Below are 19,868 nucleotides of genomic sequence, written 5' to 3' on the forward strand. Positions count from 1 at the left end.
TATAATAACTCAACAATAAGTCAATAATATAAAAAAGTATGTTGTACGTAATTTAATAGTTTACTCGCATCAACATCTTCTTCAATGTTATGAATTATGTAGCACTCAAATCCTATGTTAGCTGTTGTATCAAATTCATTTCAAAGCCAATCTTGATTATACATTAAAGCTTCTAATGTATTCGGGCGCAGCCTACTACGATGTGGCTAACAAATCAATCACCCGTACTAAATGAGGACTCAGAGACAACTGTAGAGATAGGAATGGCCAAAAAATTCCTAGCAATAGCTTGCATAGTAAGAAACTTCGCTCCATTTGACTTCCACCAATTTAAGATATCAAAATCATGTTTATTTTGTGGCACCGGTCTCTCTTCAAGATAATAATCTAACTCGCTCTGTGTATCAATAAATGCAGATTCCTCAGTTACATGCTCAACAAAGTCAGCTTGCCAAGATTCATGACTAAACTTCCTCCCCTTTGAACGTAAAGGAATTGATGGTGGTGGCGGCATATCTAATTGAACAGTTTGGTCTCTCTCTCTTTACTTTGTTGCATATTCTAAAACTAAATCCTACACTACCCTTTTCACTTGACCAATTACAACACATGCCTCCGTCTCACCATATATTTTACGACAAAAGAAATTTAATAAATACATCTTGTACCTAGGATTCAAAAAAGTCCCAATAGCCATAACTATATTAATCACACCCCAATCTTTGAAAAATCTCATCCGCCATATCCTAATCCTTATCACTAGGCAAAGATTTATATTGACTCTCATACAATGACAATCTTTCAAACACATCTCTATACATAATTGCAACTTCAAGCATAAAAAATGTTGAATTCCACCTAGTTTTGCAATCAAGGCAAAAAATTTTTGTGAAGGGTATTTTAAGTTGCACACATGTTTTCTTAAATTTCTCTTCTCTTTTAGGTGTTGCAGTCCAGTAATGAACACTATCTCTCACCCTTTCAATAGCATGTGAAATAAATTGTAACCCATCCTTGACAATCAAATTTAATATATGCATACAACATCGCATGTAAAACAATTTACTACCCAAAATAAAGTTTCTATGTGACATTTTAGTCAAAATATTCTCAATCATAACGTCATTAGTACTACAATTATCAATAGTCAAAGTGGATACCTTCCTATCAAGATTCTAATCCATCAAACAATCCACAATAACCTCTGAAAGTACCTCAGTCGTGTGGGGAGCCGACACATATATAAACTTATAATGATAATTTGATACAAAGAAGAATATTAGAAGTATTCCAATTATAAACATTTCACAAATCGCAAAAATAAAATTAAATATTTAATGTTATTACCTCATAAGACGGCTTTGCAATTTCCAAAAATCATCAATATAATAAGTCGTGATAGCTATATAACCTTTGTTTTGGTTGCTTGTTGTCCACATATCAATCGTAATTGCAATTCGACTTTTATTCCGTTCAAGGACATTCATTGTCTTCGATCTCTCATCATTGTAGAGCTTCAAGATGTCACTTTTCAAAGTGTTGTGAGTAATTACCTTAAAAAGAGGTTGCGAAGCATTGAAAAATCATCGAAAGCCAATGTGGTCCACAATAGATAGCGGATACTCGTGAAGACAAACCATAATAGATAACTCTTTTCTTGCATTTTCTTGATCAAATGTATATGCACCAACCACAACTATTTTCCCACTAGTTGTTGGAGTTGTCTTCATCATACATTGTCTTATCTCTTTAGTGGTGCGAAACTTGCATGTTTTGAAGTGATCACGCAAGTATGAAGTTTCTTGTTTTGGGTTACCAAGTAGTTTTGATTTGCAATAATTGCATTCAGCCTTCAATTTTTCTTTGATTTCGACAATCTTGAAGTGATTCCACCCTTCAGAGGTTAACTTTCTCTTTCGAACACCACTTGTAGAGTTTGTTGTTCCTTCATTGGTAGTTATCGTATCGGTTAGAGGTTCTTGAGGTTGAGATTGAGAAGTCTCTTGAGTAGCTTGAATATTAGTGGCTATAGGTTCTTCCAATGGATTACTTTTCTCAAGAGTATTACTCAATGCATTAGAGAAAGACATTCTCTAAAATCACATAAACACATAAATTTCAGAATCAGCATCAGAAATATAAATCATAACAGATGCTTCAAAATCAAAATAAATAATGAAAATTTCATAATCAAAGAAACCAAAATCAACAATTCAGCATCAAAATTTCAAAATCAAAGTAAAATAATAAAAATTTTAGAATAATATAAACCAGAATCAACAATTCAACATTAGAAATATAAATTATAACAAATGCTTCAAAATCAAAATAAATAACGAAAATTTCATAATCATAAAAACCAGAATCAACAATGCAGCATCAGAAATTCAAAATTAGAGTAAATAATGAAATTTTAAAATCATAGAAACCAAAATCAACAATTTAATATCAGAAATATAAATTATACTTAACCTAACTTATAGAAATTATAATAAATTCTTCAAAATCAAAGTTCTATGACTTACCCGACGGAGAAGAGGCGACGGCCAGTGAAGAGGCGATGACGGGTGATAAACCCCAAATTTAGGGTTTATCTTGTGTTGAATTTAGAGGATTTTATTAACTTATTTCATATTTATTCAATAAAATAGTATGGTTTTGTGAATTTCACCTAATTTGTGCTTAAGAGTGAAAACATGCTTTTTAGGCCCTTAATTTGTTAAATTTAATTCACTTTGATTTTATTCGATGCCTTGATATGTTTGTTTAGTGATTTCAGGCTTAGGAGATAAGGATTGGATCAAAGAAGTGAAGAAAAAGCATGCAAAGTGGAGAATTCATGAAGAAATGGGGATTTGGTGGAATTCATTGCCATGCGTACGCGTGACCAAAAATTTCGTCAAGCGACGCGTACGTGTGACCCACACGTACGCGTGACACTCGTCACGTGACTTCATTAAAGAAAACATAACTGGCAATTTTTGAGCTCATCCAAGCCAAAATCTAACTCATTTCTGAAGTATTTGAGGCAGAATTCAAGAAGGAATAAGGGGGCAGCAATTAGGTTAGGTTAGAAACATGTTTTAAGGTAGTTTTCTAGAGAGAGAAGCTCTCTCTTCTCTCTAGAATTAGGGTAGATTTAGGTTAATTTCATCTTAGATTTAGGTTTTGCTCTTGCTTTAATTTAGTTTTCACATCTTTGTTCTCTTAGTTTACATTGTTAATTTTCCTTTTATGTCACTTTTATGTTTATGAACTCTTGTTGATTTTGATTTTTGTTAATGCAATTTGATATTTTTATGTTTATTGATGTTTATTTGAGTTGTTATTATTGTTATCTTGCATTTGGTAGCTTTAGATTTTATTATTCTTGTAATTTATGATGCTTTTTTTTTATGCACACCAACTGTTTGATAAAATGCTTTGTTTAGTTTTAAAGTAGATTTTGAGCATTCTTGACTTGGAAAGAGAAGTTTGGTAATCTTGAGTCATTAATACCCAATTTATATTGGTGATCTAGAGTTGTTAGTTAATCTTGTTTCCATTGACATTACTTATGGATTGGGTTAACTAGGCATATTTGACTTTCTTTCGATGCGAAGATAACATAATAGGCTTAGCTCTTGGTAATTATTGTGTTATGATTAATGACTAGGATAGAAAACCTTGATTTTTAATTCTCGCCATGAATGTCTCTTTAGCATTTGTTATCTTTAGTTGTTTAATTTACGTTATTGTCATTTAAATTTCTTACCATTTAATTTCTTGTCTTATCATCAACCCACCCCCGTATACTCATAACCAATAATTGAACACTCGATTATAATTCCTAGGGAGAACGACCCGGGAGTACTACTCTCGGTTATTTTTATTGGGTTGAACTTGTGACAACCAAATTAAACTTTGATGCGGGTCGAATTTTGGTTTGGAACTATACTTGCAAAGAAACTATTCTTTTATTGAGAAGAAAATTCCTAATTGACGATTAGCCAACATCAACCAGCGAAGGCGTGACAACCGGTGAATAGGAGACGATCGGTGAAGACACAACGACCGACAAACACGACGACCGCCCCACTCCTATAATTATTAAAATCCAATAAATAAAATTAAATTTCAAAATTTATATAACTATTATGACAAACATTACATAAATTAAATTATAAGTAAAAATTTAAATATGATACAATATTGTTAATCATTTATTAATTATTTTACATATATTATACATATTATATATTAAAATTATATATATTATATATATAGCGGGGCGGGTAGGGACGGGTATTACCTAAACCCGACCCCGTTCCGTCCCTCCTAAGAACTCGCCCCGCTAAAAATCCGTCCCGAGCGGATAGGGGCAAGGTGGGTACCCACGGGTTCGGGTAGTATTGCCATCTCTAGTGAGATCGTGCCGTCCGTGCATGATTCAGCTGCCGTTCAGTGTTTCTGAGAGGACAGGGCGAGCAGATAAAGTTTGAGAGAATTCAGAGTTCAGACTTGATTGGGAATTTAGGATTTGTGATAGTAACGACTAGGGTTTCCCACCTTCCCTCATATGGTATATATATTAAAGGATATTCTAGCCTTTTTACATATAAGGGAGTTAAACGGGTCTACACGGAGTAAGAGCCTCTATTCCTGCCCCGCCCCATTTATTTTACGGAGGCCTGTCCCCGTCCCCAGAAATAGAAAACCCTTTTCGTATTCACTTTCTAGTGGGTAAATCTCCACGAATATCTGTCCCACCAGAAACTTTTACCATCCCTACATACAGCTATAATAATAATATACCTTAATTACTTAACTAACTAAGAACAAAGAATGATTAATTATTATATCCAAAAAAATTCAAAATGTCCGTCCAATACAATACAAAAGTATTAATTAAACATTTAACTAACAACACACAACAACAAGTCGTTAATCCTTAATTGAATATCTAAATAATATATTTATAATAACAATGAATTTAATAATTATTCAAAAAGTTCTAAATTTATTTTATTTTATTAACTATTTCTGACAATTAGTAATAATATTCTATATAGCTATAGTCTTAATAATTATTACTACAATATTTTTATTAGTTTCTAATATTATCACTATTTTTATTAAATTAAAATATTTTATTATAAAAAATTATATAATTAGAATGATTAAGATAATTAATAATGTAAAGTTTTAGACAATTAATTTTTTTTATTTTGAGTCTTTTAGGCATTGTTGATATTTTAGTGGTGACTGATTGTTCTTCTTCGAAGGAGTTTGATGAACAATAGAAGCAGAAAAGCAAAAAAAAATGAAAATTGGGGTGAGTTTTAGAGTGAGTGAGCTGAGAGCCTGAGAGTGAGAGCAAAAGAAATGAGTGGGAGGGAGTTTCGAAAGTGAAAAAGAGGACCGTAAGTTAAGAGACTGAGACGCGCTATATGCACGACGCGTAGCATTTGGTATGAACAGTTCGATTTGTGTACCTACTGATTTGTATAATCAGACTGACCTATTTCTGTCCGTCCAATTTCTTCAACACAGTCATCACAAAATAGTCAATCTTTCTAGGTGAATGATTCAATGGTCCTTGCATCTTTTTTCACCAAAATTGGTGAAAGATAACCATTCCTTTACGCTGTTGGGTACTTGGATTTTGGGCTCAATTCTTCTTCGATACTTTTAAACCTTAAAATATCTCATTTATTGAAGTCTACCTATCCTAATAATTTTAAAATAGTATAAAAATATTTTTTGGGTTAAAATAATATTAAATTAAACATATTGAATTAGTGAAATATTATTTTCACCCACAAAAAATAAACAAAAAAAAGAAACAATATTTTTATTTTTTAAAATTAATTTTAGTTTGACAAAATATATATTTTGAGGATAAATAACAAATAATGTATTTATTTAATCCAACCTTTTGTAGAGTCATCTAAAATGTTATTTGGAAAGTATATATAAAAAATAATAATAAATTGATTTTTTTTACTATTTTTTTATTTTTTAAATATTTTTTCAGTCATGTAAATGATATAAAAATTTATTTAAAATAAAATGACCAAATTAAAAAAATAATTTTTTAATCTTTAAACAGATTTACAAAAAATTATATTGATATTTGTAAATTATGAGATATATGGCAAGTTTCAAAATTTTGTCAAATTAAAATTATATTTTAAAGATAATTATGAAATACTTGACATGTTCTAAATTTTGTCAAAAAAATTTCTATAACAAGAGATTATAATGTCAAAATAATTATTGTATAAAGGTTCAACATTATCTTTTTAATTGATAATTTTATTTTAAATGATTTTTTCTGTATCTTTTATGCGATTGACAAAATATTAAAAATAGTCTAAAGATATTTTTATTATTTTTTATATACATTTTCTAAATAAATTTTTAGATAATCCAACAAAAGGCTGAATTAAATACATGAATTATTTGTTATTTATCCCAAAATGTGTATTTTTATCAAACTAAAATTAATTTTAAAAAATAAAATTTTTGTTGTTTGTTTTTTGGGTCAAAATATTAATTTAGTTTTAATATTTTAGTATATTGTCACTAGTTGGGCTTTAATAAATGGGCTATTATAAGGCCTAATATTTTTTAAAAGAGAACTGAACCCAAAAACCTAGAGGTATAAGAGAAAAATTATCCTTCACCAACATTGGTGAAAAAAGATGCTGGACCATTGAATCATTCACCATCTTTCTAACTCCAATAATGTTGCGGTTAATTTTTTTTTTTATAGAAGTAAAAGTGGTGATATACTTTAACATGGTAATTTTTGGTGTTTTTCAAAATTGTGGAAGTACACAAATCGTTGGCACCGATTTCTGTACTTAAAATTTTTTAATTTTTTTTAACACAAATCCCTGGCACCGATTTGTGTACCAACACAAATTCCTGGCACCGATTTGTGTATCAATCACAAATTCCTGGCACCGATTTGTGTACCTTTCACAAATACCTGGCACCGATTTGTGTACCTCTCACAAATCCCTGGCACCGATTTCTGCTTCTCTAATTAAACGATCCCACATTTAAGTATAATACTCCAATAATCCACATTTAAGAAAAACACCACTACCACTCCAATATTAAAAATAAAAAATTCTAATGTTGCTATACACCATTCCTATTTCCTACACTAATATCAAAATTAAAAAAAAAAGTGCATCATCACTGGGAATAGGTAGAATATTCAAACAAGATTCCTTATAGACGTCAAGTTTATAAGAATATAAGTCATCAAAATTCGTCATCAATAGTAAATAAGATGGAAGTAAAAGAAGGGCGCAACACGTGCGTGGCGGTGCAGGCGTCTCAGACTGCAGTGTCGCCAATAGACAATTCAAAGGTGAGTCCAAAAAGCTTGAAATTTTGTTCGTTTTCTTTTGCAGTGGGACCCGCAACGAGTGTGATCTTATCCTAATGGAAGAGCTTCCCACTTCCAACATAATAAAAGCCTTAGTAGAGAAGGGTAAACTTTTTGGTGTATAAATAGTGGCATCGTTGGAAGAGAGAAAAATTAAAGAAACAACGGAAGTGGGAAGAATGAGTGGGAAGGGCGGCGATAGTGATGCGAAAGTGTCGTCGGGTGCATCAGGGGAAGGTGCAGGTGCAGGGCAGCGTAAAATACATCCTTCCGGTTCATTCAGCAACTTTCCGGCATCCCGATCAAAAGTGAAGCATAGTATCATTAGAGATATGTTCAAGGGCGACTCTCATGAATCCTCCCACAACCACAAGAATTCTTGATAATAATGATTTTAATTCATGTTTATGCACGCACTTTCTGCATACATGTACCCACCCCCTTAATTTCCTCATAGAAACCCACCTAATTGATTCAAATACATGTCCATTGTCTAGCAGAAGGTGCCTTTTATTCTAAATCAGATATTACTTTCTATTTTCCTTTTTGTGGTTCTTTTATTTTCTCTTTATAAATAATAAAATGTGCCGTCGTGCTTGACCTTACTACGCTGCAAATTTATGATACATATACAACTTACGTCCCCCAACGAATTTGAGACTTTTATTTTTGTTTCTAGAAACGCTATTACGTATTAACTTTTAAATTTTTGTTTTTTTTTAAACACTAAAACCGTTGATTTCATAACATTCATTTTTGTTTTTATCCCTGAAGACTTGAAGAGTGTCATACTTATACTCATACTCAACAGTCAACAATACTAACATTTTTCTTTTGTTTATGTTATACAAATACTTATATCTTAATCTTAGTAGAAAGTTATAGTTGGAGAAAAGTAATTATTATGACTAAATAAGTAAATATAGTCATTCTATGCTCACTTATTTTTATTAATAACCGAAAAATTACCTTTTAATATTGGTAAAGAAAAAATGCGGGTAAACAAATATTTTAGCATCTAAATTTTTAAAGTTATTTTTTTTAATTAACATAATGTGTTTTAAAAATTGACACAAATTTTTCAGAAAATAATAATTTTTTTGATAAAATGTTAAAAATTATCTATAAATATTAAATAATAGAACATACGAAAAAAAAATAAGAAGAAAGAAGTCGGAAAAAAAATAAGAGAAGAAACAAACAAAAATTGCAAAAGAAACGAAAAGAAAAAGGATTGAAGAGAAAGAAAGAGGAGGTAGAAGAAAAATACGGGTAGATTTTAACATTTTGTGTTCTTTCCGGATGTTGAATTTGATTGAATAATAATTTGTTTATCTAACACTACCTATTGTTTATTATTTAGGATTAAAGTATGATTTTAGTTCTTAAGATACTGAGCGNAATTATTCATAATAAAAAAAAATTATAAAATTAAAAAAACAAAAATAAGAAAAAGAGAGTGTTTATGTTTATGCAAACGAAAAGGAAAGAAGAAGGGGGAAGGAAAAAAGAAGAAGGGAAAAGAGAGAAAGAAGAAGAAGCTATCCACGATTTACTTCTACCTCCATTTCTACAGCCAAAAATTTAAAACCAAGTTAAATTTTAGGGATCATTTTGTATGCAAAAAAATGTTAGAAAAATTTTTTTCGACTTATACATTAGTGACTAAAATCGTAATTAATCCTTATTTATTAGAAAATATTTTTATATTTTATACCGAACTAATGTTTATTAGTAGTAGACATTAATTTGGGTTTAAGGTACATGTTAAAGTTATTATTTGTAAAATTTTTTAAATTTTTATTTTAATAAATATACAATAAAACATGATACATACCGTATTAGCTAAAACTTTAATTTAAGGTTATCTATACTACCTGTAATATTTTTATATTGAGTCAGGATAGCATTGGAAATTTAGTCTAGTCTTTTCAGAGTACCAAATGTTTGCAGTCATTTTGGAAATTCTGGATGGAGGTGAGGGCAAAGACAAACTCCCCATCGTCATCATCCATTATTCTAATTTCATTTTCATTTCCATGCTTGTTTTTTACACGTGACAAATGTTTGGATATATACAGTGAAGTTGATTTGTAGCCCGGTTCAACTGGAACTAAAGTTAACACTTAACAGTTAACACACACGCCTTTAAACATGCCATAAAATAATACTAGTATCTCTATCAATTGCTTAGGCTTTATTTTGAGTTTTTGACTTGCATGTCGATTTTGACTTGTTAAGGTTAAAATTTTAATTTACTTATATTTTAAGAAACTTCTAACACTTGACTCTACCACTTATACATACTCACATCTGAAAGATTTCCTGTTTATATTCCGAGTTCTTTTTCTGAGTAGGATTCCTTTCACATATTTCTGTTTATATTCAAGTTATGTACTCATAACTCTGAAATTCTATGGAATTTCATTTTAAGACACTTTAAAACTCTGTAAAGTGTTTTTGATTAATTGTTTATGTAAATTTTACTCGCATTCTGACTATTGATTTTGCCAAAAACTACTACTTCGTGTCAAACTGAGAACTTTGATGCACTGTTTTTATATGTACAGATCTTATGCAAAATGAGTAGAATGCGAACCCCTGCTCTGGATGAAAAATCAATTTGTCATTTAACTTTTGAGAAACAATGAAGTCCTCCATGTTTTTGGTCAACAACTAAATGAATGGCTTACAAATAAAAAATATTGCTAATGTTAGCACTCAAGTTTCAAATCAATGAACACTCTTTATTTAATAACACCCAAAAATAAATAAATAAATAAATAAATTCTAACCATTCTTTACATCCCCCCAATCATTACTTAGCTTATTGGAAATGTTAAGAAATTTTACTTAAAAAAAAGAAGACAGACTTTCTGTACATTCATAATCAGCAGCTATGAAGTCTCCAAGCTCAATTGTACAATTTCAGGCGAGTTGTAATTTCCTGCCGGCACATAGGACATGAAGATAATGTTGCACCACACTCCCTGCAAGTCTATATCAAACAACACAGTACAATTAAATAACAGAATTAAATGTTAAATGATTGAATGTTACATAATAAATGTACATGTTCATCATCAAATGTGAGATTTATAAAAATAGCATTCCTTTTAAGATTTTTTCATTTAAAAACCAGAGTTACATCATATAACTTCAAGGCACATTAACATGAGCATATATAGTAACAAGTTCATCAAAGAAACTTACTGTATGGCCACATCCAAACGCCATGTCCTTTGGATTCGTTAGGCAAATAGGGCATACTGATTCAGTTACAGCCGGAGCCGATGGCTCGACCGATTCAACATTTCGTGGAACTGTGGTGACAGAATTGTCATGGTCTATAACTTCCTTAGGCGGAGGCAGAGGCCTGTTACTTCGATGGTTACCTATTGATTTTCCACTGCATCAGAAAAATTGCACACTCAGTTATCCTTGAATATATTAGAATCTTTCATGGTTGTACTTGTAAGTTCAAAGCTTACCTTCCAAGTTGTAAATTTAAGGCTATCCGGTACTGAATTGGAATTTCCATAAGGGCAGCAAGTGCAAATGCTGCTTCCTTCTTTGATGCCTCTTTTTCGGACATGATCTTTGTGAAGTTCACAAACTAAAGAAGCAAAAAGGAAATGTTAGAAAACCATAGCAGAATAACATTAACATTGCATGGAAAAATGAGAATCTAAATGGGAAATGCAATCATACATATGTAAACTACCTGAAAGTTGTCAAATAACCGGTGCTTAATGTTATCATCGAAGCGTTGCATTTCATCCCATGGTCCATCTCCAACTCCAACCAAAATAATTGAGAGTGGATAGTGACTGAAAATTAGAACAGCTCCAGCATCAAAGATGGATATCATTAACAAAATATAAGGCCTAGCAAAAAAAATAAAAATAAAAAATGTTTACCTTGCAGCAACAATAGAATCAATGGTTGCTTGCTCTTGTGGACTAAGCTTTCCATGTGGTGTATCTGAACTTCTAGTAACCTATGAAAAAACAAAATGCTTTAGAAACATGGGCTTCAATTATATCATTCCGTAAGAAGAATCAAAATGATATAAAACAAAAACGAAATAAATATATAAAACCTGTCCATCAGCAATAATTACAAGAACATGATATTGACCCTGGCTTCTCTCCACAATATCAATTGCTGCATCAACTACAGGTGCAAATGATGTTGGACCTATTGATAAGGGTTCAACCGTTAGTCATTCATGATTAGATCTTCAAATTTTTGCAGGACAATAAAGCCATACATATGTGGTGCCCCTTTATATGTATTCATTAAGTCATACATCATTTATTAGATATATTTGTAACAGATACTTGTAATAAAATTGTAAAATGTAGTCAACAAGGAATAATATTGAACCTGCCAATTTTAAGAGTGGAACAATCTCTCTGTAGCGTGCAAGTACTTCCTCAAAACCACGACAAGAGCGACCATCAGGATAAAAGTTGAACACATACTTATCATGCGTAGATGCTGCAGAAGTATTGGCTGGAATCAATATAATACAAAAGAAAAATATAAAGATTTGATCATAAAGTCAGAAACAAAAGCTCACCATCACCAAATCCAAAACATGGAATCAGATTATCCTCGTCAAAAGCAGCGAGAGTACGGCCGATGATGGAGATTGCCTGCTCGTATGGATTCGGAATCCGGCCAATATGATGAAGGCTTTTGTGGTTGAATGAGTGCTTGCCTGAAATTCCCAAGATGTGATTTTCAGCATTCTCCATTCTCATACAGTGTGTATAATATAACATTAATTTCGTATTCACAAAGAACAAACCTGTCCATTCGTTGCTTTTGGTGAAATCAATACCAAGTATTAAATTTGATGATTCCAGACCAGCTTCTCTAAGAGCAGTAATAACCTGAAGGATAGGGTAGCAGATAAGTACAGGCAAAAATTCTACAAGAAAACATGCAGTAACTATGTTTGCAGCACCTTCATGAGATGTAACCATATTCTTTTCAAATGAAAACAGGTTGCAAATAAACCAAACACCGCAAGCAACTTCACAGTGTGCAATAAGTTCAAAATGATCAATGAAAATCTTACAGATACCTTGATGCCATTATATAATCAAATAAAGTTTTCTAAATACCTAGTAGTAATTCCTGTTCTAGTGTATTACAAAAATTTCTTTATGGTGCTAAGATTAAGATCTCTAAATAGAGGAGCAAAAACCTGATCAAGTGAACTGAAATTATCAGCTATATAAGTGGGGCGCTCGATTTGCTGGTATTTAGTATTCTTCGAACTCCCAGCATAAGAAGAAGGTTGGCGATAATCCTCATAGCTATTGTTCTTTGAAGTTGCATCATAAGAAGATGGTTGGGGATAATCCTCATAGCTTGTGTTCTTTGAAGTTGCATCATAAGAAGATGGTTGGGGATAATAATCATAGCTAGTATTCCTTGAAGTCCCATCATAAGAAGAGGGTTGATGATAATCATAGCTAGTAGTCCCCGAAATCCCATCATAAGAAGAAGGGTGATGAACGAAATCATCACTAGAATCATCTGTTGACCCTGAATTTCCCATAAATACAGACCTCCGATTCTTTCACCTATATCAAAATAAATCTTATCAATTACTATAAGTCTATAACTTCCTTCAAAGTTCTTATTATTAACAAAGCAGTGGCATACTTAATTCTATCTAAATCACGAAATGATCATACATGAAGAACTTAGGAGGAGAAAGCACGAAAACACTTAATCGTTTAGTTCACAACAAGAGAGTAGGGTTACCTGAAGAAAATGAGAGAAAGTACTGAAGCTGATTTGTGGCGGTTAATGAAGAGGTTCTGGTTCTTCTTCTTCCTGTGGTAGTTTCGTTGGTCTTCAATTTGATTTTTGGTTAGGCGATGAACGATGACCATAATGACCATAATTTCAGACAAAAAAGCATTTAAATTGTTTATTAATTGTTAGGTGCTGGCGGTTTGTCATTATTTTAATGCGTGCACTCGTTGTCTCTCGTTGCCTTTCCCTTGGCTTGTTAAGTCAAATTACTTCACATGTTCTGTTTGAATATGATTGGGCTCGGTTGGTTCCTAAGAGGTTCTGTTATCCATATGAATTACCAACCGTCTCTTTCTTCCTTTTTTTTGCTTTTTTGAATTTCTTTGCTTACTAGCATCTTCCACCTTCAATAATTATTCACTTTCTTTGCTCACACGAAATACGTTTACTGTATCTCTTTTTTATACTGAGAAGTGAGAAGTCCCCTTTTGAAAACACATTACTTCCAAGATTAGTAATCTTTCTCATGCAAATACTTTTTATTAGTTAAGTAATTGGTCATTGATATAATAATCATAATAGAATCTTAAATAGAACTCCAACCAATCGTTTCCTTTTTTTCATTAAAAAATGGATCGATGTCTTCTTATTTATTTTATTCGCTCTGTCACAACTCTCACCGTATTTTTTTTCTAATTCCGTAGCTATCACTAAGAAATTATTATTATAAATATTTTATAACTTGAAAATATTAAAAATAATTAATCTTAATTAATTTGGATTGATTTAATGATCATCTCATCTGTTTAAATAAATATTTGGAATTTAAATTTTGCTTTGTGTGTGTAACAATTCATTAATTAGTGGCAGACCCTTAATAAATAGAGCATCATTATGTAGTGAATTAATTTTTGGCATGCCGAATTAGAAAATTCGTAGAAAAAAATGTATTTGTCTTTAAAATATATTAATTTCTCATTATTAATAGCAATATTTATGTATTTTTGTTTTTGTTGAAATTTACCTAGGACAATTTTATTTGTTAGTTTCGTATTTATTCTTGAAATTAAAATAATATAATCAACATTATTCCTTGTTAAAACTTCACATTTTATGACATGATTTTTAAATTTTTAAACTTATAGACTTATATCATTACAAAATTTATTAGATCGATTAATATTTCTTGATAACAAGGTGTACCCAAATACTATCGTTGAGTATTAGTTAATGTGAAGAGAAACTAATAACAACTTTTGTTATTCAATATATAATTTATTCTATTGAAAAATAAATTAGTTTTTTCTGAACTGGTAAATAAATTTTTTTTAATTTCTTACAATATTTGCCATTAAAAAATAATAAATGATCACACTATCTTACAATATGATATATAAAGTAATTTCTTATTTTAAAATTAATTCTAGTTAGTGAGATAAAAATTTAAAATATTTTTTATTATTTACTCAAATTTAAATTTAGAATTGATTAACGACTTATTCCTTTTTAATTTCAATAACAAAAATAAAACTAATTGAGTGATATTTAACATTTAATAATTTCAATTATTTAAATTTTTGTTACTAAAAATTGGGTTAAAAATTAATTATAAATTTAATAATCGATAATAGATAGTATATTAGTACGTAAATAATAATATCTGATATATTATTTATTTATTTTTTGACAAGACTAATATATAATCTATTGAGGATTGATTTATTGTTCAAATTTTTTTTATAAATTTTATAATATGTAAAAATAGTGATCTCATTTTTTATTATTATTTAAAAATTATTTATAATATTTTAATTATGTAATTAACTTAATTAATAATCTTTATTATTGTTTTTATACTAAAAAAATATCAACTTATACTATTTATATATTTTTTACTACTAGTAAATAAGTAGGTATTTATACTATTGTCCTAGATGATAACTTAAGTTACTTATTTTATATGTTAAATAATGTCTTGTATCTTAAATTTATTAAATATTAAGATGAGAAAATTTGTGTAATAAATTATATAAATAATTATTACAAAAAAAAATATTTATCATATATAGTAATCGTTGATATATGTTGTGTCATGTATATATTATAGGATTATCTATTTTAATTATATGAGTGATTATTGTTATTTTTACTTTTTCATTACATTAGTAAATAATATTTAAAATTAAAAATAAAAGATAATTAAAGTTTTTTAATTTGAATTAAAAAATTCTTACAAATATATCCAACTTTTACATATATTAAGTATTATAATATTAAATAATATAGTATTTGTTATAACAATATATAACTCAAAATATTAATTCAAAATATACTTGGGTCTAATAAGAACTCAATGTAAGTAAGATCAACCCAGGCCCATTGTTAAGGTTCCAAATCCTACTTAGGTTAATTACCTTAAAGGACTAATACAGATGAAGTTCACGTGTCTCCTCTCAAATCAGCTCAGATTAGATCTTCGTTGCTAGTTAGGTATGGTAATTGGTACTCAGGGAAGCGTGGCAGACCTTCTTCCCATCCCTCACTTTTATTTAAGAAAAATGCCATTGTCGCTTCTCTGTCTTTGCAAGTCCCTATTTGTTTATCCTTTTAGGAAACGCAAATATTTTCGAATATCTACGAATATTTTTTGAAAAAAAATAATACAAAAAGACATAATAAAATAATCAAAGAATAATTAATTCAATATAATTCAACATAATTCATAACATATTTTAAATGAAAAATAACATTTCAAAAAAAATATAAAAACATATTCCAATATAATAACATAATTTTTTGGACTGAGAGAGAGAGAGAGAGAGAGAGAGAGAGAGAGAGAGAGAGAGGAATTAGGGTTATTAAATTCAAGAAATGAATTTATGTATATATAAATTAGGATAAATTAGTCATTTATATTCATGTGAATTTAATGGGTCCCATGAAGCGGGTACTTATGTCTGTGTCCCCATCCATTTTCGCATGACGGGTTGTGGAAATTTTACGGATCTCCATCTAACCCGAAAACATGAGTAATTTCCGCAAATATCCATTTTGGTTGTTTTTCTGATCATCCCTATTGCTAACATTCATTGATTCGTGATGTAGAGCTATTCCAGCTACTTAGTAAATTCTCAAATAATCAAAGTCTAGGTTGTTTCATTCTTATAAAGTTACATGTATCCTTTTTTTCTAAGATAAAATTTATTTCATTGAATGAAAATGAGTGGTCCAAAAAAGGACAGCATAACAAGAGTAAAGCTATAACGATCCAACTTAAGTCAGAATACATAATTCAATAGAAAAAAAACCAAAAGGTAAAGTAAACCAAAAGGTAAAGTAAATAAAAGTGAAGGAGATCTCCAGGAAGAAAGGTTAAGGAAGGTGTCGGTCTTCTTCCATGGCGTGGCGAGCAGCATCAATCAATTGAAGAGGATGGCGTCTCTAGTTCTCGAATAGAGTCTCGTTCTGATCTTCCAAATCTACCATAATGCATTTGCTGCGAGCTCCTTCTTCTTCGTCGTATTGATACCAAACTTCAGATTTTTGTCAAGCTCACTCCACCAAATTCATGGTTCTTCAATTAAAGCTGGAACAGGTAGATTAGTGATTCTCTAGGCCTTAACAGTGTCGGTGCACATCCAGAGACAATGCGCAACAGTTTCAAGGAACCTGTTGCATCGCTGACATAATGGATTCACTGATGGAAGTCTTTCACTTAGCCTTTGTTGAACAGGTAGGTCTTTGTGCATAATTTTCCAAAGAAAATTTTTTATCTTTGGTTGGCATTTGATGCTCCGAATATCAGACCATAGTTACTTATTTTGACACTATTCTGGCAGGAACTCTATTGAGGGGTGGAAGAATTGGAACGCTAGCTAGTACCCAGACGCTACTGAATAGCATCCATTTTTCTCCTTTAGACAGGTAACCTCATCATCACCTTGTTGGATTTCAGTGTTTATGATAGCCTCTGCAATTTCTGGTCTGAATAGTTCTTGTATTAGTACCTGGTTCCATGATCTGGTTGGTAAAATTAGGTCTGAAACCCATGTAGGATTGTGCTCTGAATTAGTCTCTGTAGTAGGAGTAATAGACAGATAATCACGAATCCATGAATCTTCTCTTATTCTGATATCTGAATCGGTGTCTATCCTCCATAGGATACCTTTTTCTAGAACTTTTCTATCCTCTACTACGCTCATCCATCCCCAAGAAAGGTTGATTCCAACTTCTGCGCGGAGAAAATTGGAATCTTTGAAATATTTACTTTAATACACCCTAGAGATTAGAGAGTTTGTTCTTGTAAGTAGTCACCATCCTTGCTTGGCTAGCATTACAAGGTTGAAAGCTTTAAGATCTTTGAAATTGAGACTCGCTTGTCTCTTGAACCTACAAGTAATTCTCTACCCAATCCATTGCATCCTCCTTTTCGATCCTTTTTGGCCCCACCAAAACTGCAAGATGGCTCTTTGTATGTCTTCTATTAGTGTCTCCGGGAGTTTAAAGCAATCGAGAGTGTAAATAGGCACTGCTGTAGCCACCGCCTTAATAAGGACCTCCCTTCCACTCGATGATAGTAGAATCCGTTTCCTTGATTTAATTAAAGGTGGATTTTTTTACCTCTGCACTATAGCCGGCAAGCCCAAGTATCTATTTTGGTTACCCACGTGTGGAATGTGTAGTAATTCAGACAACATATCTCGGGTTTGGGTGGGCGTGTTCCTGCTATAAAAGATTGAAGATTTGTCTAAGTTAACTGTTTGTCCACTAATCGCTTCATAGTTACTTAAGACCCTGAGTAAACTCTGGCAGTCCTTGACCATAGCTTTACTGAACAAAAATGAATCATCTGCAAAAATTAAGTGGCTGACTTTAGAACATCTGCGATTAAGTCTCAACCCAGAAAACTCTAGGCTCTGTTCTCCTCTGTGGAGCGGATAGGATAGACCCTCTGCACAGAATAAAAAGAGATAGGGAAAAGAGGATCGCCTTGTCGCAATCCTCTACATGGTCTAAAATAACCATGAGATGCACCATCCACAGTAATAGAGTAGGAAATCGTAGTCACCAGTTCCTTAATCCAATCCACCCACTTTTTACAAAATCCAAGTTTCTCCATCATGGCTCAGACAAAATTCCATTCAACCCGGTCATATGCTTTGCTTATATCAAGTTTCAGAGCAAATTCATAATCTCCATATCTTTTATTCTTCATAGAGTGCATAAATTCATGGGCTATCAAAACATTGTCACTAATGAGTCTTCCTTTTATAAAAGCACTTTATGAGTCACTAATAACCTTGTGTATAACTTGTTGCAATCTGTGAACAATTATTTTTTAAATAATTTTATAAACTATAGTGCTAAGACTTATAGGTCTAATCTATTTCAAAAACTTAGTATCATGCACCCTAGGGATTAGACAGATATTGGTATGATTCAAAACTTTTATTCAAAACTTATAGGTATGATTCAAAACTCTTATTACTCAAACCTGCATGCCACTGAAACAAAAGCTCTGTCTAGCCTTTTCTGTATAAAATTACCTCCAAATTGCCTATTATTCTAAGTAAATTTTTCTCCTTCAAATTCCATGTCAACCAGTCCTTCCGCATTAATGAAATCATTGAACTTTTGAATGGAGCCATCTAATTTAGCTCTACCACCCTCCTTTTCATGGTGCGCTCTGATAGCATTGAAATCCCCAATTAATAACACTTGATCTTCCCCATGCGCCATAATCTGCAGCAACTTTGTGTATTGCTCATCTCTTCCAGCCTCATCAATTTGTAAGTAAACACCAATAACTTTTCGTTTCGTACCCTCCTATTGGCTTTTCATGATAAAATGAATGAAAAACGTATCATGGTTCAAGATTTGTACATTAACTCCCTCCTTCCATGTCATGACCAAACCTCCCACCATTCCAGTAGGGTTCACTATAAAGCAAGACTAAAAATCTATCCTCCGCAGTACTTCTTCCGCAGTCGAGATATTATTTTTTGTTTCTGATAAAAATAATACCTCGGAGGAATGAGATTTATTAATCCCTTTGATGTTGTGAACTGTCAAGAGTTTCTCCAAACCTCGACAATTTCACATCACCATCTTCATACCTCCTTGGGTGCCAATTGTTGGGTGGCACCCACTCCTTGTTCTGATTCAACCGTTTCTCCCGAGCACTGTTTCTTATAGCTTGCTATACCGCTGCTCCTTTCTGTCCTCCTTTTACTCCCTGAGATTGCACTATACAAATTTTTTCTTCTAGCTATCTATTTCAATTTTAGTTTCAATTTCTTCAAATTTTCCTTCTCTCCCTTCGCCTCCACCACCCTAATGGAGAAAGTTAGCTCCTCCATTTTGTTCTGATTTGTAATTCTGCTTTTTTCTTCTCCCCCACTCCATTTGGTTGCTATTTTTTGACAATTTATTTAGTTTTTAGTTTAAATTAAAATTAAATTATATATTCAATTTATATTTTTTTGTTTATTTTAATGATGGTATATAATAGATAATATATTTAAACATATTTTGAAAGAAACTATTCAATTTTATATAATTAAAAGTTAACTATAAAATTGAGACTAAGAGAAAGTGAAATACAATAAACATGAGAAGTAAAAATAAAATAAAATAATTAAAAATAAGGTAACAAAATAATTTAAAAATATAAAAGAAGATAGAAAAGACAATGCATATAGTTGAT

General features: G+C 31.2%; 2 protein-coding genes across 2 annotated transcripts; both read right to left on the reverse strand.

The window, feature by feature from the left end:
* Positions 1-1,583: 1,583 nt before the first annotated feature.
* Positions 1,584-9,399, reverse strand: LOC110278723 (zinc finger BED domain-containing protein DAYSLEEPER-like). The gene is made up of 2 exons (XM_021136958.2): positions 9,325-9,399; positions 1,584-2,093 (listed from the first exon to the last, which is right to left on the reverse strand). The coding sequence occupies exons 1-2, from the start codon at positions 9,397-9,399 to the stop codon at positions 1,584-1,586; spliced, it is 585 nt and encodes a 194-aa protein (XP_020992617.2).
* Positions 9,400-9,991: 592 nt separating this feature from the next.
* On the reverse strand, positions 9,992-13,340 carry LOC107480213 (E3 ubiquitin-protein ligase RGLG3). The gene is made up of 11 exons (XM_016100362.3): positions 13,169-13,340; positions 12,603-12,984; positions 12,201-12,285; positions 11,970-12,110; positions 11,774-11,887; positions 11,487-11,584; positions 11,305-11,384; positions 11,109-11,214; positions 10,876-11,000; positions 10,598-10,793; positions 9,992-10,382 (listed from the first exon to the last, which is right to left on the reverse strand). Exons 2-11 carry the CDS (start codon positions 12,957-12,959, stop codon positions 10,299-10,301), a joined length of 1,386 nt encoding a protein of 461 aa, XP_015955848.1. The 5' UTR covers positions 12,960-12,984; positions 13,169-13,340; the 3' UTR covers positions 9,992-10,298.
* Between the last annotated feature and the right edge of the window lie 6,528 nt (positions 13,341-19,868).

Source organism: Arachis duranensis, chromosome 3, assembly GCF_000817695.3.
Source record: "Arachis duranensis cultivar V14167 chromosome 3, aradu.V14167.gnm2.J7QH, whole genome shotgun sequence".
Taxonomy (NCBI): domain Eukaryota; kingdom Viridiplantae; phylum Streptophyta; class Magnoliopsida; order Fabales; family Fabaceae; genus Arachis; species Arachis duranensis.